This window comes from Podarcis erhardii (genome assembly GCF_964252035.2).
Source record: "Podarcis erhardii genome assembly, chromosome: 5".
Lineage (NCBI taxonomy): Eukaryota > Metazoa > Chordata > Lepidosauria > Squamata > Lacertidae > Podarcis > Podarcis erhardii.
Window position 1 is genome coordinate 73,460,757 of NC_138509.1, and position 25,727 is coordinate 73,486,483.

Sequence of the window (25,727 nt, forward strand, 5' to 3'; positions counted from 1 at the left end):
ATGTACGTGAAAATAACATAAAAATGCATTAATTCAGGTAAAATTGATTTGCATAAATATGCACATTAGGTAAAACTGCATCTACAAATGTGTATATTAGGAGAAATGTGCACTTAAATGCTGATTAAATTGTCATTTAAACCAAGCTGATGTGGAAATATGGAGAACTGAACTAAAGACTGAAAAATTAGAAACTGACAGACTAGATCACCATTATATATGAGTTGCTTTGGAAGTTAGGTTCCTTGAATATGTATTTTTTTCTCCAAGGTTTTGGTGTTTAGTCGGAGTTGGTTTGTGTTTTGCCAAAAAAGCATGTGTTCAAACAATTCAGAAATGAGAGGGAGAGAAATACAACTCTGGAGACAGCTGCAATTTTTGGAAAGTGTTAAAAGAGAGCATCATTTGTGATGGTGTGCCCACCAATGTGTTTTCTGCTGCAGTTATCTCTGGCCAAATGGTTTTTGCAGCATGATAGTGAGAGTGGAGAGAAAGAGACTGCTCACACTAGAGGAAATTATGGCTCTATCAGACAGAGAAGAAAAAATGGTCCCCAAAGCCCTTTTCCCAGTCCACAAACAATTGGTGGTGGTGGGGAGATATGGGACCCCTTGAAATCCACAATCCACACTTGTTGACTCTTTGTCAAATCATGGTCTCCTCTAATTTCTAAAAACAGTAGCTAAGAGAGCCATCTGGTTGTGAGGCTGTGTACTTAAAGGATACAACCCCAGGACACAAATTTGCATAAAGTGTACATATTTATATGTATAAATTATATGTATAAATTCCTCTAGGAAATTAAGATGGGAGGTAGCTGGGTTCTTATCAAGACTATGCTTTGCAGTTCCCTAAGTCACTCTTTTTATTTTATTTTTAAAAAGCGGGTAGAAGAAAGAACAGGAGATCCAGGTCTTGTCCCTTGAGCAACCCCCCCCCCCAACAATGCCCCTGGTCAGACCAATGAAACACAGGCCAGAAAAGCAGATGTTAAAGCATTTTGGCTTAAGTGGGAGTGTCTAGTGTTTCCTCACATTGTTGTGGCCCTTAAATTTCCTTAATATAAATTTATCTTTAAAATTAGCCTAATTAGTTACAGGGTTATGCTATGCTTCAGATTTTTCTCTACCCTGATCATGCCCAGATGAAGAGCCTAGTGGACCATTAATCTTTGGAATCCTGTTCCTTCTGCACTTCCAGGACACAAAACCAAAATGCATTATTCATTTTTAGTCAGTCGATAGACTTAAGCCACCACCTGCCCACAGAACACAAATAAACCCCAATGGCTGTGTTTAAATCCAACTTTCCCTTTGCACCATTGCAAAATTGGACATTTGCAAAACAAATGAATGAGAAATCTCTGCTGAGTCAACAAATGAATTCTGATAAGAAGCAATATAGCATTGGATTGCTTTTGTACTAGCAGACGTTGATTGGCTGGTTCCTGGATGCATAGCCACAGGCTGTTGTATGTTGGCTACAAAATGAAGCTGTCTCATATTCACTGGAAATGCTAAAAACAAAGGAAGACAGTGCAAGCCCTGTCAACAGACTAGCACCTGAGGGAAAATAATCGTGACTTAATGACAGCTGTATGCATTCATATTTATATAATTCTGATCAGCTTAAGGGAGCTATTCACAAGCTAACCACATACCGTAGTTAGTGTATGATCTATAGTTGCACAATCTCTTTTCATGCAACATTTTTGTTCTCACAATAGCCCATTTTAAATTGTACCTTAGTTAAGAAGGTAGGAAATGGGAACAGGGAGGATACCTGATAGTTACCATGCCTCCAGAGAGATTGTTCTTCTTCTTGTGAAGTCATCCAACAAAACTAAAGAGCAGGAGATTTAAGGTAGACAAAAGGAAGGACTTCATGCAGTGCATTGTTTAAAGTATAGTATTCACTACCACAGGGGCATAGTAGGGGGCGCTGCCGGGGCAATGGCCCTGGGCACATTTTTTTGGGGGGGGAGGGGCTGCTCATGCTGCCCTGCCAGCCCTTGAGATGCTTTGCGAGGCTGCGATCATATCAGCCTTGAAAAGCGGCTTGGGGCTGATGTCACTCCAGCTGCATTGGTGGCAATGGCTGGGCTGGCGCGGCAGACTCCATTCATCCTCTGGCCCCTGGTGTGCGAATGTGTGCCCTGAGCACCAGCAAACCATGCTATGCCACTGCACTACCACAATAAGGTGATGGCCACTCGCATAGTCAGCTTTAAAAGGGGTTAGATAAATTCATAGAGAACCAGACTGCTAATAACTACTGAACATATTGACTATACTGCTTCCAGGATCAGAGGCACCCATGCCCCCAGAACACAAGTTCCTGGGGAAATGACAGTGGGAAAGGACTCTTACCTTCATGTCCTGTCTCAGGGTGTCCCCAGAGGCATTGAGTTGGTTACTGTGGGCATCAGTTGCTCAGCTAGATAGATCTTTGGTCTGATCCAGCAGGACTCTTCTTATATCAATGAACATATGAAGCCATATGTCTTTGAAACAGGCATGGGGATGCTCAGACGCAGGGGCCAAATGTGGACCTTCTGTCTGGCCCTCTGGACTGAATGCTTTAGCTGAGATTCATGCATTGTAGGGGACTGGACTAGAAGACCCTTGGGGTCCATTCCAACTCTACAGTTCGATGATGATGATGATGATGAACTCTGGGCAGCTTCCAACAAAATATTAAAATAACGTAATGCATCAAACATTAAAAGCTTCCCTAAACAGGGCTGCCTTCAGATGTGTTCTAAAAGTCTGGTAGTTGTTCTTCTCTTTGATATCTGGTGGGAGAGCGTTCCACAGGGCAGGTGCCACTACCAAGAAGGCCTTCTGCCTGGTTCCCTGTAACTTGGCTTCTTTCAGTGAGGGAAACACCAGAAGGCCCTCAGCGCTGGACCTCAGTGTCTAGGTAGAACGATGGGGGTGGAGACGCTCTTTCAGATATACTGGACCGAATCCGTTTAGGGCTTTAAAGGTCAAAACCAACACTTTGAATTGTGCTCGGAAACGTACTGGGAGCCAATGTAGGTCTTTCAAGACCGGTGTTATGTGGTCTCGGCAGCCGCTCCCAGTCACTAGTCTAGCTGCCGAATTCTGGATTAGTTGTAGTTTCCGCGTCACCTTAAAAGGTAGCCCCACGTAGAGCGTATTGCAGTAGTCCAAGCAGGAGATAACCAGAGCATGCACCACCCTGGCAAGGCAGTCTGTGGGTAGATAGGGTCTCAGCCTACGTACCAGATGGAGCTGGTAGACAGCTGCCCTGGACACATTCTATAACTTCATCAGGCTACACTGTTCACCGACATTGCCTTGCACTCTCCTTGGGCATTTTTGCTTGCTTGGAATGTATCATTGGATGCTGCTGCTGCTGCTGCTGCTTTTTGTCTGGGTGGAGTATATTGAGGGGTGTGTGAGTGTGAGTGTCAAGAAACTAGCCTCCTGTAAAAATCACATTTATTGCTTTGCTCACTCTTACCTCTGGCCCCACCCACCAGAACAAAATGTGGCCCTGTGGCTGAAAAATATCCCTTATCCTCAGGTTTGAATTGTACCTCGAACTGCATCACAGAAAAACAGTAAGGCTATTTTAAAGCTGGTGAGAGATGTTAGGGTTGACTTGTGTCAATCAGCAGCATAGCTGTTGCGTTTCGAACCAGTTGAAATTTCTTCGTAATCCTGTTGTACAACACATTTCAGTAGTCTAAGCCGGATAGCATTAACCAAGATACCTCTGTCCGGGATGGGTGGGTGGTGTCACACCCAGCACACAAGTGAAAAAAAGTGGAAAGGTACTGTAGATTACAATCTGTGTGAGAAACGAGAGTGAGTCTCAGTGTGGAAGGTGTGGGTTTTTCCCCCAAAAAGGGTGGCTAAAAAATGCATGCTCTCCCGTCTCAAAAAAAGAAGTAAGTTTAAAAAAAGGAAGCAGGGAAAAGTTTGAACTCTTTTGCTTGTGACGGAGACATTTTAAAAAGACAGTTCTGTTCAGAACTGTTTCTTGCACTTTGCCAGGAAGGTAGGACAGAAGTCTGCCCACTGGATGTGCTCTGCAGTGGGGGAATAAGCCTGGGTCCCTCACCCCACCCATCCCTGCTTGGAAAGGGAAGTGAAACAATCAGATGTTTGTGAGTGCTACAAAAAGTCTGGGAGGTTTTGCAATACCCTGATCGCTTTATTCACTCCCCACAAACATTTTTGAGCACTCAGCATCTTTGCCCATCCCTAATCTGTAGTGTGATAGCAGTGTTGGTGTCTACACAGTATCAGAACTGGCCTGTTATCCTGTGTTATTTCTCAGTAAACCTTTTCATGGGATGGTGCTTCTGGAGCCCTTACAGATACAGACAGTGTGAAAGATTTTTTGCAAATAACTGTTCAGAGTCTCTCCTGATATCTAGAGCTTCCGTAAGTGAGAAGGAAGAAGTCACACCCTCCTTGCATTAAACTGTATTTAGTATGACGATCTATCTTAGCACCTTCTTTTTTAACAGAGGCTTCTCACCTCACGATGAGAAGTCGCTACGAAAACGATGAACATGTAAACGCACAAACAATAGAACTATAACTTGTTTGGTTTTACAAGATAGGAAGCAAAGAATATCTAGAATGCTTCCCCCCCCCCCCAGTATTATTTATTTAACTGTGGCAGTTTCTAATCGTGATGGGAATTTTTTTCCCAGTGACGAGATACCAGGAAATTGTCAATCCTTATATTGTTGGAAAAAAGCCAAACATATTATTACCAAATTGCAATTGAAATGAAAGGCAAAAAGCAGACTAAGATTCTTCTGTTCTCTTAGGCAGCCCATGGCAAAGTAAGTGATAAGCAGAGGGAAAGAAAACCAAACACATTGGACAGCTTCCTGTGGTCCAATGTTACATTCCTCCAAGGTCTGTTAAGGCCACTACTGAAGGGGGGGAATGGAACAGCTGGAATGGAGAACAAAGCAGTCAGCGGCACCCCATGAAGGGAGGAAGGAGTGAGCTCAACAAAACAGCTGATAGGGCTAAATTCAGCTTGTTTTTCCCCCTGTTCAACAGTTCTTGTGCCATGGCAAATAAAGGATGGACACACAGATTTGCATCTCTGTTTGGTTTACAAGACTCATCGGGTTTGTTTTGTAAAGAGCTGTGGGAAAAGGTAGACATATCTTAATCACACTTTCCTTATGCCGACGGACCCCATAGGGAGGGTTGTATTGTGACTCTCCCACTCCACCCCAGTTCTCTTAGCTTAAATACCACACTGCTTCTGCCAGGACATGAGCAATACAATGCACTCAGCTGGACATTTTTTCTCTCTTCAGTGCATAAAACAATTTTCAGCTCTGGATGCCTTGTCGTTCTTAAAAAATAAAAAAATCACTTCAGTTTGCTTGAACTTCTTTAGTGCTACTAAATGCAAGAAGCAGAGCGTGGCTTTGGGGCATGTGTTATATATAAAAAAATGGAGCCACTTTTTAAAAGAGAAATAATGTTTATTAAACAAAATCAAGCTACATATCTAAATCTTCTACTGCCTCTTGCAACATGTGATAGATGTTGCCAGGGTTACATTGTGCAAATGTATTTTGCAAATCTATAGGGCATCAGCGAGGAATCAGCATGCTTTTGTAACATTTGAAAGATCAGGTGAAAGTATAATAAAGTCAGTGTTGTGTACATCCGGTTATGTATATAAGATTGTTTATATAGATGCTAGTTACTAGTTTCCAACTCCTTGTCCTACTCTAGCATAGCCAAGAAATGGAGGCAGAGATCAGGGTTAGGAGCTGACTTCTCAATGGATACCACTTTAGTAGGGGCAGCTAGACTGCTATCTGGGTTATAGCATGACCTGCCCCCTAGTACCCAGACACTGGGGCCACCAAAGGAACAGGCCACTAATTGTTGGAAGCCATCTGGTTCACAATATACGGAGTGTAATACGTTTCTCTCCATATCTGAGCCACTGTTTAACCCTGAAAGAATGGGTGGAGTTTCACACCTGACCTTTCTCAAACAATTAAAATGCCCCTCTAAGGCGCCGTGCCCGCACAGGCACACACACACAATTAAACTTGTTTGTCTATGCAAATAGTTTATTTTCCCTGTAAATACTGCTAAGTAGGCTGTAAAGCAATGAAACTCTCCCAGCAAGCTGTAAGAGAATGTGGTTTTTGTTTTGTTTTATTTAACATGTTTGCTAGCTCATGTACTTGGCTCCATAACTTCCTACATGACCATGTGGATGCCCCCCCCCAGATAATGGGGAGGAAATGTAAATGAAGAGGGGAAGAAGGCTTAAGATAGCCGTCAATTCATGCTACATTTCTGCATTATTTTGATGCAGGAGGGGATATTACTGGGAGTATTTAATTTTGCAGATCATGTGGTATTGGAGATGTGGATAAAGAAAGCTTCTGCATGGTAAATTATCAGATCCCTTTTGTGTTCCTTCCCACTGGTGACTTCATGATACATGAATGGTCAGGAGATAGTCAGTAATGAAATAGCCAATGTCTTCTTCCGGTCTTCTCCCAACCCAGATGAAGGGGTGACCTGGGATAGAAGATATAACTTTCACCTTAACTATGGCCTTTTCTCCTTTAATGATTAGCAGCCTTCATTTCTATTTCCAATTATCACTACACTTGGGGCTAACACTACGGTGGGGGCAAAACCTCATAGATAACCCCTGTCTCTGAGAAGCTCTGCTTCTACTGTCTCTGTATGCCAAGTGGACAGAGATGCTTTATGTACCCCTAGTAGTCCTTGCTATATCTATGCTCTCCCATTTTTCTGCTGACACCGTAACAGCAAATATTATATAAAAGAGTGTTGGATATAATGTAATCAGTGCTATTTTTCTAGAAAAAGAGGTGCTGGAACTCTTTGTTCAATATTTTTTTTATTCCCTGAGAGGTGCCAGAACCAAGTTCCAATGATTTCTGGCTGGGCGGGGGGGGGGGGGGGAGGGGACGACGACCCTGAGTATAATATACAAATGTGGGTGTGATCCCAGCTGTTTGTTAATTATACGTAAAGTAAAAATGTTTAGGATTGAACTATATACTAATAGTGACTTGGGTTTTCTTATGCTTCACACACTTGAGAGAAGTACCAGCAGACTCGGAAGAACCTGAGATATGTGCAAGTGCAAAACAACAACAACAACAACAACAACAACAACAACAACACACCCCTAGATGAGGCAGAAACTCTAAAACAAGATCCATAAAAGGAAAGTGGCAAGGGTTCAAGCGGAAGTGTGGATGATCCCTGAGTGGGGGTGGGACAGATAACTAGGTGCGGTAGTTGAACAGGAGTAGTTGAACAGGAAGCCGGAGAAGCATAGATATACAAAGGGTAGAACGAACCATCTGATCACCCGGCTAGGTCACTTTCTGGTTCACATTTGAAAGCTCTTTTTCACGTTGCCAGAGACAGAACATAGCAGTGTTCCTTTATATGAAGTCGTGGCACTGCTCTGTCTATCTCAGTTCTGTCTGCAATGACTGACAGTCGATCACCAGGGTTTCAGACAGGCCTCTCTCTCAACCCTACCTGGAGATGTTGAGGACAGAACCTGAGTTCAGGACTGAGGACTGAACCTGAGTTCTGCATGCAAAGCACCTCGCCTGAACCATCCATGATCCTTCCTCAAGCATTATTAGGAGACCTCCTATTCCAGGCTTCCTCAACCTCGGCCCTCCAGATGTTTTGAGACTACAATTCCCATCATCCCTGACCAATGGTCCTGCTTGCTAGGGATCATGGGAGTTGTAGGCCAAAACCATTTGGAGGGTTGAGGTTGAGGAAGCCTGTCCTATTCCCTCCACAGAGCTACAATTTTCAGAGTTCCCTGGGAAGAGGGATTGATTGTTAAGCTACTCTGATAATTGTAGCTCCTAAGAATTCTGAACATCCTTTAAAAACTACAGCTCCCAGAATTCTTTGGGGGAAGCTGTGACCATTAAAAATGGTATAATACTGCTTTCAATGTACAGTACAGATGGGGAAGATGGAATAGAACAGAGTGGTTGGAATCCTACCCTAAACAGAAGCTTTCCATTCTGCAATAGTTTGTTGCAGGGTAGGACTGTTAAATATCTAATTGGCCGGCAATTTTCCCCATCCGTGTTTCTATGATCAAATTAGATTAGTGAATTAGTTCTGCCTTCTTTTTAGAATGGGAGTTTTTGAGGAGCCAATTTGTTAACACAAAAAGAAAAGCAGTTCTGTTGCGCGTGCCCCTCTCTCCCTTTCCCAGTGAAATGGTAATGGTGCAGAAGATGGAAGAAGGAGCCAATGAGTAAAAGAAGAATGTGGGAGGCAAGTCATGCTTGCATTCCTACATTCTAGGGATACATAGGATGGTCTCTCATGTTCCTATCTGTCATAGTCCTTGCAGTGAAGAGGGGAATTTGGAGAAAGGCTACCAAACGATCATCAGCTAGAGCTATGGATGGAGGAGGAATTCCATTCATTTCACATTTAAAAGTGAATGTACCTAATTCACAATTTCCAAAGCAATATATGAACCAAACAAACCTAGCCTTCAAAATTCACACTTCTTTGCATTTTGTAATGTTGTCATTCAGCCAATTAGCATACAAATGCATACATATAGAAATGCATGTATTAGTGAAAATAACAAAAATGCATTATGCTAAGGGAAACTGCTTTGGAAAGAATGTGCATATTGTGTTATTAACTTAATAACTTTCAGGATGCCCATAAACATAAGATAAACTTGATTAACTATTTGCAAAATAAGGAGTCCCTATTAAAGGAAGCCATAGCTTCTCTATTGCTGAATCAGTCTCCTGCTTAGAGGTCCCTTCCAGTCTCATCTGATTCACTTAAAGTGATAGCGTCCTCACACATAATAGGAGAAATGTGCACTAAAACGCTGTTGAATTTTCAGCAAATGGCTACAATCTTTTTAGGCCTAAGCACTCATTATATTCATGATGTCATTAGCAATCACATAAAGATTTTTAAAACATGTACAAGAGGGCTGGTTCAGTTGTCTTCAGGAATGCAGCATTCCTGAAAATTTATCCCCCCACCCACCCACCACGGTGCAGAATTTAGCATTAAGGGGAAAGGATCTCATTGGCACCAATGGAATATTTTCCCCTAATACTAACTTGTTGGGGTGTGTGGTTTAACTGATCTCACAGCTGGGAAAGGAAGACTATTATTATACCATTCCATGCTCTGCATTCCGGTGGGCAATTCCCCACCCAGCTCCTATGCCTAGTATTGAGTTGTTGTTTTCTTAACAATGCGATTAGCAATTGTGTTGAGTAACTTGTAACTTGGAAAAGATCCTGATGTTGGGAAAGATGGAGGGCACAAGGAGAAGGGGACGATAGAGGACGAGATGGTTGGACAGTGTTCTCAAAGCTACCAACATGAGTTTGACCAAACTGCGGGAGGCAGTGGAAGACAGGAGTGCCTGGCATGCTCTAGTCCATGGGGTCACAAAGAGTTGGACACGACTAAATGACTAAACAACAACAACTTGTAGTCAGGTCCTTTTTTAAAAAGCAACAAACATGATAGAGGTTTATATGGACAGATTGTGGAAAGTGGAGTTTTCCTGCCCAGTAGGAAGAGAGAGGGCGAGTTGAAGTCACTGTTGGACAAATAGTATGAGTACTTGGGCAATTCTCACATGGCCTCCTCAAGGTAACAACACAAGTTGGTGGCATGTTGAAGCTACAGCAAGGCTTCTGTCTGTTTAAGAGCTCTGGAATGGTATGGTGTTTCAACAAATGCAGGGTGTGGAGAACTATACTTGCCTTCCTCAGTTTATAGCAGGACTAGCTATCCTGTGGTCTTCCAGAAGGTGCTAGTCTTCATCCTGTCATCTCTGAAACATTAGCCAGGCTGTCTTGGGCTGATGAGAGCTGGAGTCTGACAAAAATATGGAGAATTACACATTCACCACCCCAGGTTTATGTGGAAAGAAACCTGATTTATTTATTTTTAATCTATCTGCATCATCATCATCATTTGCATTTATAGTCCACCTTTCTTCCAAGGAGCATAAGGTGGCATACAGAGTTATCCCCATCTCCACTGTATCCTCACAAACAACCCTGTGAGGTATGTTGGGCTGATATCTGTGATTGATAGTCGCCTATTTAATTTAGTGGAGTGAAGTTTAAATGCTTGAGGAGGCTCCTTTGGGAGGAAGAAAGGGGTGTAAATTCAGTAAATAAAGTTACTTAAATAACTGGTCCTATCACTTTTCAGCATAGGACCAGTTATTTATTTAACGTTACTCATTGAATTTACACCTCTCTCTTCCTCCCAGAGGGGCCTGCTTGACACCCAAATGACAATGAACATATTAAACTGCCTGATTTGACCAGCCAGCCCATCATCGCCTACCTTGACTGGCAGTGACTTTCCGGTATCCCAGGCCTTTTTCATCACCTGTTACTTTTTAGTTAGAGATGCCCTAAGGTTGAAATGGAACCCTTCTGCGGAGGAAAGAGGCTCACCCATTGGCCTCTGTGGGAATCCTTTCATTCCACCTGCCGCACTCTGTCAATTCCTCATATCCCATTCACTTGTCGTCTGTTTCCCCAATACTTTTGCTTCCTTTACTGCCCTATCGTTTTTTAAAAAACAAAACAAAACCAGTCTGCAGCTTTTCTTTTCTCTTTTGACCTGGAAGGGAGCAACTTAACTGGCTTTCCTTTAACTTACTCTTGCTTTGGAAACCAGTGGCTACGTTCTTAATACACTGTCTTTTAGCCATCGGAATCTGATTAACACTAATGAGACTTATGCAGTTAAAAATGTACCGCCTCAGCCTGCAAATGTGACCCCTTGGTGCTATCTCTGACTTCATAAGCACCTGCTATTTTGAGAGAAAGGGTCAGCAGTTCTTTCTCTGATATGACCATTGAAATTCAACTCCTGCTGTAGAATGGTATGCTAATATCCAGACAATCAGATTATGATATACCGTATTTTTCACTCTATAGGATGCACCGGACCATAGGATGCACCAGACCATAGGAGGGGGAGAACGGAAAAAAAAATTCTCCCCCTCTCTGCTCAGCACCCCTTCAGCGAAGGGGCAGGAGAAACAGAGCCCCTTCCATTTCTTCTCCTGCTTCCCTGAAGGGGCACTGCGCAGAGAGGGAAAACCGTGCAGCGCCTCTCCAGCAAAGCGAAGCCTGGAGAGCAAGAGGGATCGGTGTGCACCGACCCCTCTCGCTCTCCAGGCTTCAGGCAGCTATCCGCAAGCCTTTGGAGCGCAGCGCGAACTCCCGCTGTGCTCCGAAGGCTTGCGGATAGCTGCCTGAAGCCCCCGGAGCGCAGTGGGAGTTCGTGCTGAGCTCCGGGGGCTTCAGGCGGCTTCAGTGAAAGCAACGCGAAGCCTCCAGAGCGCGGGGGGAGCTCTCCCTCTGCACTTTAGAGGCTTCGCGTTGCTATCACTGAAGCCAAGGAGCCTACATTCGCTCCATAGGACACACACACATTTCCTCTTAATTTTTGGAGGGGAAAAAGTGTGTCCTATAGAGCGAAAAATACGGTACACTCACTCACTCAGAAGTGAGTCCCATTGTGTTCAGTGAGACTTCCTTTTAGAAGTTTTTTGGGCTTACAGCCACAGCCCATTGAGGGTAAAAACAATGGCACTGTTCAGACAATCGTTCCTGGTTCTGTAAACCATCATAAACCTCGTCAGTCCTCCCCTCCTGCAATTCTACACCAGCTTCAGTGTGATGATTCTGGTTTATATTAAACCAGGGCTTCCCTATTACGTCCAAACATCCCAGCTTATTTTCCTGGTTTGTTAACTAGCATTAAGCCAGAATTCCCTGGGTCAAATGTCAAGTGGAACTCTGGCTTAAAACAAGCCAGGCTGTTTGTATTCAAGCTAGTATACAATGGATGGGTGCATGCACAACCCCACTGGAGGAATTCACTTTTTCAGTTCCATTCCCTTTTCTGAGTAGCAGATTTCAACTGAATCTGAAATCTGGTGTGCTACACTCACATGTCAATTCGTTCGCAGTAATTTAGTTGTTCACTTTAACTGAACGCTCCAGATGTTTTTGTGCATGTGTGTTTGTTTTGCTCATGGTTTATCGTAATTGCATCATACATTTTGTAGTTTGGAGCCTCCCTAAAAATTTATTACAAATGTGTGCCTTACTCACAGTTTTGCTGCACCAAGGGTTATTATAGGAGTGAAAGTGGTTTGGGTTAAGTTCACCAAACGGTTACATATATATTGTGATAATGCATGACGCTTATTCATAAAATAATAAATATAAATCTATTTTTTAAAAAATGGCAACCAGAATTTGACTCAAAAAACTTAATCTGTGCCTAAAGGTAAAGGTACCCCTGCCCGTACGGGCCAGTCATGACCGACTCTAGGGTTGCGCGCTCATCTCACTCAAGAGGCCGGGAGCCGGCACCGTCCAAAGACACTTCCGGGTCACGTGGCCAGCATGACTAAGCTGCATCTGGCGAGCCAGCACCAGCGCCGCACATGGAAACACCGTTTACCTTCCCGCTATAAAGCGGTACCTATTTATCTACTTGCACTTAGGGGTGCTTTCGAACTGCTAGGTAGGCAGGAGCTGGGACCGAACGATGGGAGCTCACCCTGTTGCGGGGATTCGAACCGCCGACCTTTCGATTGGCAGGTCCTAGGCTCTGTGGTTTAACCCACAGCGCCACCCGCGTCCCTTCAATCTGTGCCTAGACACCAGTAAATTCTTTCCTATGAAACATGTTGGAGCCTCTATTTGAAGATCTTTTATTGATGAATGGTGAATTTCAGGTCAGCAAAGATTGCCAGAGAAACTCCAGTGTGAAACTGCTGAACTAGAGCAGTGAACACACCATACATTTAAAAATACATTTAAAGCATATGATTTCCCCCAAGCAATCCTGGAAACTGGAAGTGAAAGATATTTCTAATTAAAATATTCCCCAAATGCGTTTTCCTCTCATTCCTCCTTCTAGGTTTTCCTCCTTACTGTGTCTTGGCTATAGGATGAAAATTAATCACAGTAGAAAAATGATGTACCAATGGCAAAGGTAAAAATGTAAAGGTAAATGACTGCTGGACAGTTAAGTCCAGTTAAAAGCAACTATGGGATGTGGCACTCATCTCACTTCAGGCCGAGGGAGCTGGCATTTGTCCACAGACAGCTTTCCGGGTCATGTGGCCAGCATGACTAAACTGCTTCTGTCGCTTCTGTCACTTCAGGCCAACTAAACCACTTCTGGCGCAATGGGACACTATGACGGAAACCAGAGCGCATGGAAAAGCCTTTTACCTTCCTGCCGCAGTGGTACCCATTTATCTACTTGCACTGGCGTGCTTTTGAACTGCTAGGTTGGCAGGAGCTGGGACAGAGCAACAGGAGCTCACCCTGTTGTACGGATTCGAACCGTTGACCCTCAGCAAGCCCAAGAGGCTCAGTGGTTTAGACCAGAGCACCACCCAGAGGGTAGGAACCAAACCAATCTCTTCAAGTTACAAAAAAAGGAGATTCTGACTAACTAAACAGAGAAGCACTTTCTGACAGTAAGAGCTCTTTGACAATAGAACAGACTCCCTTGGAAGGTCGTGGACACTCCTTCTTTGGAGGTTTGTAACCAGAGGTTGGGTAGCCATCTGTCGGGCATGGTCTAGCTAACTTTCCTGCATTGCAGGGGGTTGCAATAGATGATCCTCGGGGTCCCTTCCAACTCTATAACAACTGTTATTCGGTTCCCTCACTGCAAGACGTGAAGCTACAGGGAACCAGGCAGAGGGCCTTCTCAGTAGTGGCGCCCGCCCTGTGGAAGGCTCTCCCATCAGATGTCAAGGAAACAGAGAACTATCTGACTTTTAGAAGACATCTGAAGGCAGCCCTGTTTAAGGAAGTTTTTAATGTTTCATATTTTATTGCTTTTTTATTCTGTTGGAAGCCGCCCATAGTGGGTGGGGTATAAAGAAATAAATTATTATTATTATTATTATTATTATTATTATTATTATTATTATTATATGATATATGTAGCAGAGCAATGCCCCCTTTTTAATTGGCAAATTAATCTGAAAAAATAGGGGTTGTATTGTTGTTTGTTCTAAATTATTTTACTTTTTTAAAAAATAAATTCCCGTTTTTGGATAGCTTTTATCTTATTTTGAGAACCTTTTTTAAAAAAAAACATTCTTAGTGAATCTGCAAAAACTTGGAGATACTGCAGAAATTTGTTCAATTAAAATGCACCTATAAGACATTTCCCAATCAGTTATGAGGCTCAATGGCAGACCTTTCAAGGCATTAATAGCCTATCCTAGCCCACAGTGTAGCTGAGATACTAAAAGGAATATAGGAATAGGAAACCATTGGAACAAGCAAATAATAATTATGTGGAACAGAAGCACAGAATACTTTTAAGATTTGTCTTGGCACACACAGGGTCTTGGTACAAAGTATAAGTGGCACTTATTCATAGCAGCTTGGGTTGTGCTTGAAATGCCATTGAAACAAACTGCAGAAGCCTTAGGACAGTTTACTGCCTGCAAACATATTTAATTCTTCAGTACCATTTGTGATGGGACGCGGGTGGTGCTGTGGGTTAAACCACAGAGCCTAAGACTTGCCGATCAGAAGGTCGGTGGTTCGAATCCCCGTGATGGGGTGAGCTCCCATTGCTCAGTTCCTGCTCCTGCCAACCTAGCAGTTCAAAAGCACATCAAAGTACAAGTAGATAAATAGGTACCGCTCAGGGGTCATTTGTGAAATTGAGATTTGGGGCAGATCTACACTCGTTTATAACGTTAAAATGTGACACCAGAGGACGCTGCAGAGCAGCAAGTCACCGACAAAGGGAAATTGCCATTGAACCTTATAGAACATTCAATTGAATAACGTTTAGCAGATCAATGGAGATCCAGTCTTGGAGAATAGCTTGATTCCAACACTCCCATTGGAAATACAGATGTGGTCATTTTGTACCAGAATTCACAAAGATCTAATTCCTCAAACATTCCTAGCTGGGACTAGGGATGGGGGAGAAATGTGATTCAGTTCAAAGCTGTATCTATCAAATCTATCAAAACAATATGAGAACCAAAACATGGTTCAAAATTTGTACTTATCTGAATTGAATGCAGTTCTCCAACCAACCAGTGTTTACAAGAAATGCACATTTTAGGGGGAAGCATGTATCTATAAAAAAGAAAAACGGGAAAATAGCATATGATACAAAAACGCATACTATGCGGAGTTATTGCTTACAACTATGAGTACATTCATCAAAACTGTATACAAAGGTGTGTCGATAGGGAGAAAATTGCACTAAAATGCTGGCGAATTTTTTGTTGACTGAACTAAAAAGTTTCGTGAGCCCAATTAAAAAAACACACAAGTCATATTTTTGTCATTTTGTCACCCCCCTCAGTGTTGACACAGGGGTTGACCCGCACCCTCCGCACCCCCCTTCCTCCGCCACTGAGAGTTAAAAAATCATTTCCCCTTTCTTTTATTGAACCTCACACTTCCAAATCTAGGAACAGTGCTCTCTCTCACATTTTCTCTCTTTCCTTTGGTGCTCTTATGAAAGGTTTTGTTCATGATTTGTATGCATGCTAAGGTTTTTTCAGATATGTTCTTTTCTGGAATTCCAGAAAAGTATGCACGTGGGGGGACGCAGGTGGCGCTGTGGGTTAAACCACAGAGCCTAGGACTTGCCAATCAGAAGGTCGGAGGTTCAGATCCCCGCCACGGGGTGAGCTCCCATTGCTCGGTCCCTGCTCCTGCCCACCTAGCAGTTCGAAAGCACGTCAAAGTGCAAGTAGATAAATAGGTACCGCTCCAGCGGGAAGGTAAACGGCATTTCCGTGCGCTGCTCTGGTTCGCCAGAAGCGGCTTAGTCATGCTAGCCACATGACCCAGAAGCTGTACGCCGGCTCCCTTGGCCAATAAAGCGAGATGAGCGCCGCAACCCTAGAGTCGGCCATGACTGGACCTAATGGGCAGGGGTCCCTTTACCTTTACCTTATGCACATGGAAAAACCCATCAACAAAACTGAGCACAACAGACACACAACTGTGGCTAGCTGTTATGCATGCCTAGTTATGAGTCTAATGGAAGGGGTGAGTTTAACTAATTGGCATGTTTGGAGGTTCTAGCAGGGGAGCGCAGCTATCGTATACCCTTGACCGAAGAACAGTACACTCCTTCTATCTGGGATGGTTGTCCTCTTCCACCGAGCGTGCAGCTTCGGGAGAGACGCACACGGAGCAATGAGGGAGGAAGGGGACACTCACCTAGCCAGCCAGATCAGCTGAATCAACCCGGGCGATCAATGGGGTGACAGATGTCACAGCCAGATCGCCCTCTGGAAACCTGCAGAAATGAGGCGGATTGCTTGCCTCTTCTGCCCTTTGGCGGGTGACTGTGCCGTTGGGTGGCGCCAACATCGCAGTGGCCTATCTATTCTGAATGTATTCTGAATGTTCTTATGTGATGCCAATAAAGGTTATTTGACTTGACTTGACTTGACTTAATTGGCAGGTGGGATAAGATGAACGCAATGTGGATTATGTCAAAAGAAGGGAGTGCCTACAAGTGTGATCTGTAAGAAGCATATTTGCAGCTGAAACAAAGGCTGAAGCAAATGCGCACCTGAGCGCATTAGGAAGACAAATGAGGAAACAGTGGATTCTCAGCAATACATAGCTCTCATATGGACATGTCCATAGAAAGGGATGGGGGGAGGCTCCCTTCCATTACACAACACTTTTACAGCTTATCCCAGCACACGTGGGTCTATCAACAAATGCTCAACTGGGGCTGCTCCTCTTTGCTTCTGGTAGCTACAATTGTGCCTTTCTATTGTTCTTGATGGTTTCAGATGATGGATTTTAAATGCATTTTAATCTGATTATTTTATTAGTGTAATCCACTCTTGGAGCCAGCTGGCTGGAAAGCAAAATGAAAATAGAATGAATTAATGATTGAATACAATATTTTGAGGAAAAACCAGCCATTACTGTTTTAAAACACATAGACGCAGATTTTTCTCCCCACGCTTATAACAAGTTTCCATTCTTTAAATAGAAGTCATCTTATAATTGTTTGTTTTATTCTTAGTTGGAGGGTCAACCAGTCAGCTGGCTATGTGTTCCACTTTACAGAGGACTATCTAAAGGGGACATCTCTATGAAGGATTGCCTAGTCTAAGTCCAGTTTAAAGAATACAGGAATAAAAAGGGAGAGAAGGGGCCTTGAAGTTGCCAATCAGACTGAGTAGGCCCAAGGGTCAGTCTTTCACCAGCATGGAGAGATGTATTTCCACCGAAATGATAGCAACAATGTCTAAATGTGCATCTGTACATATAAATATAAAAGGGACGACAGAGGACGAGATGGTTGGACAGTGTTCTCGAAGCTACCAGCATGAGTTTGACCAAACTGCGAGAGGCAGTGGAAGACAGGAGTGCCTGGCATGCTCTGGTCCATGGGGTCACAAAGAGTCAGATAGGACTAAATGACTAAACAACAACATATAAATTAACATAGGCAAATATTTGTGGTGTAGCCAACTAAGTTCTGCTCAGAATAGGTAAAAGTAAAGGGACCCCTGACCATTAGGTCTAGTTGTGACCGACTCTGGGGTTGTGGCGCTCATCTCGCTTTATTGGCCAAGGGAGCCGGCGTACAGCTTCCAGGTCATGTGGCCAGCATGACTAAGCCACTTCCGGCGAACCAGAGCAGCGCACGGAAACGCCGTTTATCTTCCCGCCGGAGTGGTACCTATTTATCTACTTGCACTTTGACGTGCTTTCGAACTGCTAGGTTGGCAGGAGCAGGGACCGAGCAACAGGAGCTCACCCCGTGGCGGGGATTTGAACTGCCGACCTTCTGATCGGCAAGTCCTAGGCTCTGTGGTTTAACCCACAGCGCCACCTGCGTCCCATTCTGCTCAGAATAGACCCATTAAATGAATGACCCTATGTTCAGTCATGCCCATTATTTTTTATGGACCTACTTTGAGTAGGACTAACATTGGATGCAACCTTTTGTCCTCTTCCTCCCCCCCCCCATGCATTTCCTTTCTATCTGTGATGCATAAATGACCACCCTGGCAACCAGTCCTCCTAGTGAGTCACTGTCTTCACCCTGGCTACAGAACTGAGATTAGGAAATGGGCTATGATGCGAGGATCTCGAAAGAGGCTATGTGATGAAAATAAAGGCCTGAAGAAGGAAGGAGAGAAGATGCAGCGAATGGAGTAGAGGAAAACAGAAATGAGAAAAGGTGACTCAGGGAGGGGGCCAGGAATCTTGTGCAGAGCCCAAAGGAGTAAATGCTGTGTGCTGATGGTAAGAAGAGGCAGTCAGGCAAGAGTAGTAGCAAGACAAAAAGGAGCCCAGAGCTCAGTTCAATACATTGATTGAACAAACCCTTCAATTCTCCATACGCGCATCAAACCGAACCCAGAAGTGACCAAAAAAGTAAAAAAATAATAATTCAAGGAATAGGGCAGGGCATAGGTGGGGCAGGGGCACAACAGGGGGTTTGCAAACTTTTTCAATTGTATATGATTTCACTGACGTGTGCGGTGCCTTGAAATGGGGATGTAACGTAACCGGGGGTTGTCTGTATAATGAAAGCGCCAGCCAAACCTCCCTGGGGAGAGCATTGCGCAAACGGGGAGCCAGTGCAGTTTTTGTGTATGTGTGTGTGTGTTCACCATTGGTAAAAGGGACGCGGGTGGCACTATGGCCTAAACCACTGAGCCTCTTGGGCTTGCCGATCAGAAGGTCGGTGGTTCAAATCTGCGCAACCGGGTGAGCTCCTGTTGCCCTCTCCCAGCTCCTGCCAACCTAGCACTTCAAAAGCACACCAGTGCAAGTAAATAAATAGGTACCACTGCGGAGGGAAGGTAAAAGGCGTTTCCATGTGCTCTGGTTTCCGTCAAGGTGTCCCGTTGCGCCAGAAGTGGTTTAGTCCTACTGGCCACATGACCAGGAAAGCGGTCTGTGAACAAATGCCGGCTCCCTCGGCCTGAAGCGAGTTGAGCGCCATGCCCCATAATCACCTTTGACTGGACTTAACCATCCGGGGGTCCTTTACCTTTTTTTTACCTTACCCTCCAGAGCAGGAGAAAACAAGCTTGCTCCATCCGATGTGACAGCCCTTTATATATTTGAAGACTACTTTTGAGTGTGAATATATTGGGTATTTTTCCTTGAACCATTGGTAAGCTTTATGCTCCCTTATATTGGGATGTGTGTTAAGTGAACTGTTAATTGTTGCCTTTTTTCTATGTTCTATTACAATTATTATACTTTTCATTATGTATCATTATTGTATTCCTGTATTTAGACTTCTTTATGTGAATTGCTTTCAGCACAGATGCATTTGTGGAAAACATGGTATGCAAATAATTTGGCTGTAACTATGATAGACATCTGTATCAAGAGATGATTGTTTTCATTACTAGTAATTGCAGCTGAAAATGCAATTGTACATGATTAATCAAAAGAATCTTTCCCCCACTCAGAGACATTGCTTTTTTTAGGATTACTAAAGCGGTCTTTTTATTGTCACAGGCTGGAACTAATGGATACATGGCTCCTGAAATCCTAAATGAAGAGAATTACACCTACTCAGTGGACTGGTTTGCTATGGGATGTAGTATTTATGAGATGGTTGCTGGTCGAACGCCATTCAAGGATTTCAAAGAGAAAGTTGATAAAAGTGAAGTTAAAAGAAGAACCATAGAAGATGAGGTGAAGTTTGAGCACGCTAACTTTGATGAGCCAACAAAAGATATCTGTAAAGCGTTCTTGGCAAAGAAACCAGCAGATCGTTTGGGAACCAGGTAGGATTCTATTTACCTTGACTGAAAAAAGAAGTTAAGGAGTAATGTCATCAATTCATTTTAGGTTCATAGGTTCTATAGAGTTTTCTAAGACTGTCCAAATGTGTCTCATTGTTAATGTTGGCCAGAAAGCAAAACGGAGCTATCATAAATTGGATGTACGTTTTACCCTATGTAAGTTTTGTGTTCTCTTACAGCAGAGCAGACACGGGAAAACTGACTTCATGTATCAAAATGCTTTAAATGTTTCATTTAACTCAAGGGTGGCTATTCTATTGGAGTTCAATAACACCTGGAATTTAGTAACCGTAAGTGGACTGAAAGGAAAACACTTTAACTTTAACTGGGCAGGGATATTATCTCAAGTCTGAAGTTCTTCTCTGATGGTTGTGGTCACATTACATTTCAAGCACATTTAAGGCACACGTAGAATGCCAGCAACTGTAATTTATTAAGGGTGCTGGGAATTATGGCTCTGTGAGGAGTAAACTATGGTACCGAGAATTCTTTGTGGGAAGCCATGTCTGCTAAATGTGCTTTAAATCTATGGTGTGGGTGTGGCCAGGTGACTTTTAAAGAACAGGGAGAAAAAAATACTTTCCATAATTATTTTCCTCCGAAGGCGTAGGACGGAATGCATTCTTAGAGCTGCTTTGCTCTTTTAATGAACTTCCAATTCGTGGCCAGTGCACTGAAATACAGTTTCTTGATTCTGTCTTTTTCCTTTGTTCCCTTGTGCGCAGGTGATGTCAAGTAATGACACAACAATAAGAGCTGTACTTTGGTTGTAAAATGCATCCTATGTAAACTACAGCGCACAATCCTTAATCTACCCCCATCAATAATATTATTACATGTAATAATATTATTACAGGCCACCCCAGTCTGTGCTGAGCCATGCACAGGATTCCAGGGGGCTTGGCCCTCAACCAGTGTTTGTGCTCCTTTGTAGAATTGAAGATGTGGCAGAGGCTGTCGTGCGTTTAAGAAATACGATTTGTTCACATATCTACACCTGGATTTAGATGGTGGAAGTCTAGTTCCTACAGCATGGTCATCTCAAGAGGGTCTTGTTCCCCACAGCAGGGCAGCACTGGGGTTCAAGGCATCCCTCCCAGCCTGCCTTCAACCAACCAACCAAGATTGCTCTGCCCTTTTTTTCAGGTGCCAAACTCTTCCTGTGACATCACACCCAGTTACCTTGGCAACCTTCCAAATCTCCTGCTTCTGTTCACACCTCATGGCAGGGGAGTTCTCTTGCATTGCAAATGCCCCCCAATGGCCCTGTATTTGTTTCTTAATGACCTTAGCTGGGCCAGGTATTCTTGAATAGGTTAGCCCAGAAATCCCTCTGCAGCTAGTATTTCCCTTTCATATCCCAAATAATCAAAATCCTGCCATTTATTAATGTTTAGGGTTTGGGAGGGGGTCCCCCACTGAGCCTCTTGGGCTTGTCAATAAGAAGGTTGGCAGATCAAATCCCCGCAATGGGGTGAGCTCCCGTTGCTTTGTCCCAGCTTCTGCCCATCTAGCAGTTCAAAAGCACACCAGTGCAAGTACATAAATAGGTACTGCTGCGGCGGGAAGGTAAATGGCATTTCCATGCGCTCTGTCACAGTGTCCCCTTGTGCCAGAAGCTGTTTAATCCTGCTGGCCACATGACTCGAAAAGATGTCTGTGGACAAACGCCGGCTCCCTCAGCCTGAAAGCCAGATGAGCGCTGCACCCCATAGTCGAATTTGACTGGACTTAACAGTCCAGAGGTCCTTTACCTTTTTATCTTAAGCAAAATCCTACCATTTATTAATGTTGGGGGGGAGGTCCCCCCAAAACCTATAACACCATCCCTTTTTGGAGAAAGGTTCATATTTCCATAGATGTGCAAAAGAAATAACAGAAAAGTAGCTAACAACATTTAGAACAATACATCAAAGCAAACCATAACACAGTGACACGTTTAAAAACACAATAGCACTTCCTCTCCAAGTGATTCCCCAGCTAAGGGCGCAACAGCAAGGATTGTGCTTGGGCTGATAGGCTCCTCTCTGTAAATTATGATGCACAATCCTTAATTCACCCCTATAATGTGCCTTGAGAAACAAAAGTATTCCAATGTGCCATTTGTGTATGTGCCACTTTTCAGAGTTGCGTTAGCAGCACATGCTTCCAATCTGTCAGGGAGAGAGAGAGTGAAAGTGGGATAGCTAAGAGAATGGAAGGAAGAATTTGGCCAAATTCATACGTACTTAAACCTTGGTTATAGTTGGGAATAAGGGGGTAAACCAAACGCCACACAGAAAGGTGGGTTTCGAGGAAGATTTGAAGGAAGGAAAAGAGTTTAGAGTTGAAAACTTCAGTGGCATAAAGGTTAATTAATGTGGATCTACATCAGATCTTCATATTGTTTGGGGCCTATGGACACATTGGCAACCTGGAAAGACTAGCATGGGCAGGGCCGTCTTAAGCATATCCAGCACCGTGGTGCAAAGCTCCCTCCAGCGCCCCCCCCCCCATTTCCCAGGGTTTTTTACGGAGGATGGCACTGCTGGCAGGGCTGGAGCAGGCAGGCAGTGGCTGGAGGACGGCTCCTCCAGCGGGGAAGAGGTGGAGGCTGGATGTGGCGCCTCCCGGCTGAGCTGGCCACTTCCTGCCACGGTGGCCATGGCAGACGGAGGCTCTGGGTGCAGCGCTGCTTTGGCACGGCCTGGCGGAGGTGGGCAAGGGCAGTGAGCTGATGCTGGGAGGCACTGCGTTCAGCCTCCGCCTCTTCCCTGGCGCCTTCCAGAACCTGGCACCCTGGTGCCCTGCGCCACTAGCCTCTATGGGTAAGACGCCCCTGAGCATGGGCACAACACACACTTCACAACCATGAACACACCACATCCTGTTCTGCTGGCTGTGGTAAATGCTTCACCCTCCCCAAATCCTTGTTCTTATTTGTTCCTTGTGCTACATTTACAACCCCTGATCTATGTGTTGTTCTAGCCAGCAGTCAGGATTTTCAGCGAGCCTAAAACTGGTTATTTGCTCAAGGGCAAACATATATTACAAATAATATGTATTCCTATGTTGTTTCTGCAGGAGAGTTTAAGAGTGCAGGCAGAATCCTGCAGCACACCCTGCAGAATATCACATAGGAATATACAGCTAGAAGTGGGAGGGGGTTGCATGGGTTTTTTAAGTGATTTGATTTTTCCAAAGGTCTTGGAGCAACGGGTACATGGCTTCTTGAACTCATGGAACTCTTGAACTCATTGCATCATTTCCTTTTGTCAGAAGGCCAAAGCGTACAACCTTGTGCACTGAGGTATAGTCTCGTTTGGATCACCCTGTACTGTTTCAGTGGGGAATTCTAATGTGTCCAGAGGATGTGATTCTTCCCTTCACAGTATGAGTAAATTCAACTATTTCTAGTTCTGTGTGACACAATTCAAGATGTAAAAAGTGTGAGGCAACTTCCCTCGCTCCAGTTCTGTCACTTAAAGAGAAAGCAAGCTTTCAAGTTTTTGTTATTTTGAGGCTGCATACAGTAGACGTCAGGATATATACAAACACACATTCTAAATACTTAAGTCACTTCAGCCAAATTGTCAACCTAACCATAGGTCCCTTGTCCAGGGACAACCAAAGTGGTGCCATCCAGTTGTTGCAGCGTTATATAAATATATTTTATCTTAAAAAAAAAAACTGCTTAAAGAAGAAACATGCAAGACTTATCATAATCTAATATTGGGGCCCCTTCCAACTTTTCAGTTCTATGATTCATGACTAATTCTCTGTTAGCAATGAACCATGCTGTCTGAATGAAACCCAGAGGCAAGGTGAAGTAAAATAAGTTTTTGTGCTACTTTTTGGACAAAAGACCCCTATAAGCAGGAGAGAAAGGGTTAAGAATAGAAAACGCAGACCATCAGATGAAATAAATACAAACTGCAACAGATAATGTCAAGGACAGCCGTGAACAGTAATGAGACCATAAAAAACATAAGAGTTAAGCACAAAGCCAGGGTACTGGAATAACAAACTCGTATATAGACAGGCAGGAAAAGGTGGTCTTTGTCATTATGAACATAAGAAGAGTCCTGCTGGATCAGGCCAAGGGCCCATCCAGTCCAGCATCCTGTTCTTACTGTGGCTAGCCAGAAGCCCTTGGGAAGACCACAAGCAGGTGTCATAGCGTTTAATTTTTTTCTTATCAACCTAAAGACGTCCAAAAAACCTAAGAAAGAACCTGCTGAATCAGGCCAGTGGCTCATCTAGTCCAACAACCTGTTCTAACAGTGGCCAACTTGATGCCTGTGAGGAAACCTGCAAGCGGGACCTGATCAAAACAACCCTGTCCCCTCCTGCGGTTTCCAGCAAGCTGTATTCAGTAGAAGAGTTTGAAGAGTTTGGATTTGATATCCCACTTTATCACTACCTGAAGGAGTCTCAAAGCGGCTAACATTCTCCTTTCCCTTCCTCCCCCACAACAAACACTCTGTGAGGTGAGTGGGGCTGAGAGACTTCAGAGAAGCGTGACTGGCCCAAGGTCACCCAGTAGCTGCATGTGGAGGAGCGGGGAAGCGAACCCGGTTCACCAGATTACGAGTCCATCGCTCTTAACCACTACACCACTCTGGCTCTCAGTGTCAGTGGAGGTTCAGCATAGCCATCAGGAGGCCAAACACACCTTCCAGCAAGGATGTCCCAAAGCAAAAGGAACAACCTACCTTAAGAAAATAAGTTCCATACTCTGTACATTTCTGCCTATGTTTTATAACCTGTCATTCAACCCCACCCTATGTTTTACATGTGGTAATGTTCTTCCAGCTACTCATGAAGTCTGCAAAAGGGCAAAGGAACCTTTTTTTTATTACACCACATCCGTGTTCCTGATCCTGTACGATCCTGCTCTAGCTTGCTAAATGTTATATTAACCTCTGAGGGAATCGGAGAACCGCCTCGTAACCGTTATTTGTGCAGATGTTTTTCACGCTGCTGTTGATATTCCGAAATATGCTGCTTTAGCATTCCTTGCTAGTGATGGTATTTTCTGCATGAGTACAAAGAGGATTCCACTCCCTGCCCCCTCCCCCAGTCCCCTTCTCACCATCCAGCAATAAATTTGTTACTCTGAGTCTCTCAAAAGCAATATAGTAAGATAATTCACAAAAAAGCACTGGAACAAAAGTAAGGGAGGAAAGACAAATTCAAGCCATAGACCTCTAGTCTTGTTTTACGCATTGTTGTTAGTGCCAGTAGTGGAAACACATATATCGAAATCCATGAATGGTCTTACAGGGTTCGAAAGGACCATAGATGTTGTCATATTATGTGAAGTAATTTGAAATATTCAGATGGGATGGGAGAGAGAAGCTACACACTGTATACTGGAGGTAGCAGAAAGCCTGTCTATGCCCATTATACTGGAGATATTGTTGAAGAACAGCTCATCCTTATTGTAAAGATTAGCTAAAGATTCTAAGGTCATTGAGACCTTGGGTGATCTATTTAAGTACCTGTTGCGTAAGTTAAATCTTCTCATAGGCAGCTTTAATAAGCACACCTGACCATTTAAAAATGTTCTGTTGTTTGTGATCAAGAGCCAGCATCAAAAGAGCTAGGGTCAGAAGAGATTAACTATTTCATCTCCTAGGAGATTTGTATAATTATATTTTGTACTCCTTGCCATGTGTGAACAAAAATAAACACAAAACCCTTCAGGCAAGTCCGTCTCCCAGATGGGAAAGATAAATTATGAGCACAGGAAATCGCTCATCCACAAAAAGATATAGTTTATTTGCCTTGCAATGTTTATATAGTGCACTTCAAAATTAATTTACAGAGCCATGTAACATACAAAATTATGACGA

General features: G+C 43.8%; 1 protein-coding gene across 1 annotated transcript in view; it reads left to right on the top strand.

Moving 5' to 3' along the window:
* GRK7 (G protein-coupled receptor kinase 7) overlaps positions 1 to 25,727 on the top strand; it is a 45,110-nt gene that overhangs the window by 14,443 nt on the left and 4,940 nt on the right. The window contains exon 4 of the mRNA XM_081861584.1: positions 19,601 to 19,872. Within this exon, the coding sequence (XP_081717710.1) occupies positions 19,601 to 19,872 (272 nt within the window). The remainder of the gene's footprint in view (positions 1 to 19,600; positions 19,873 to 25,727) is intronic.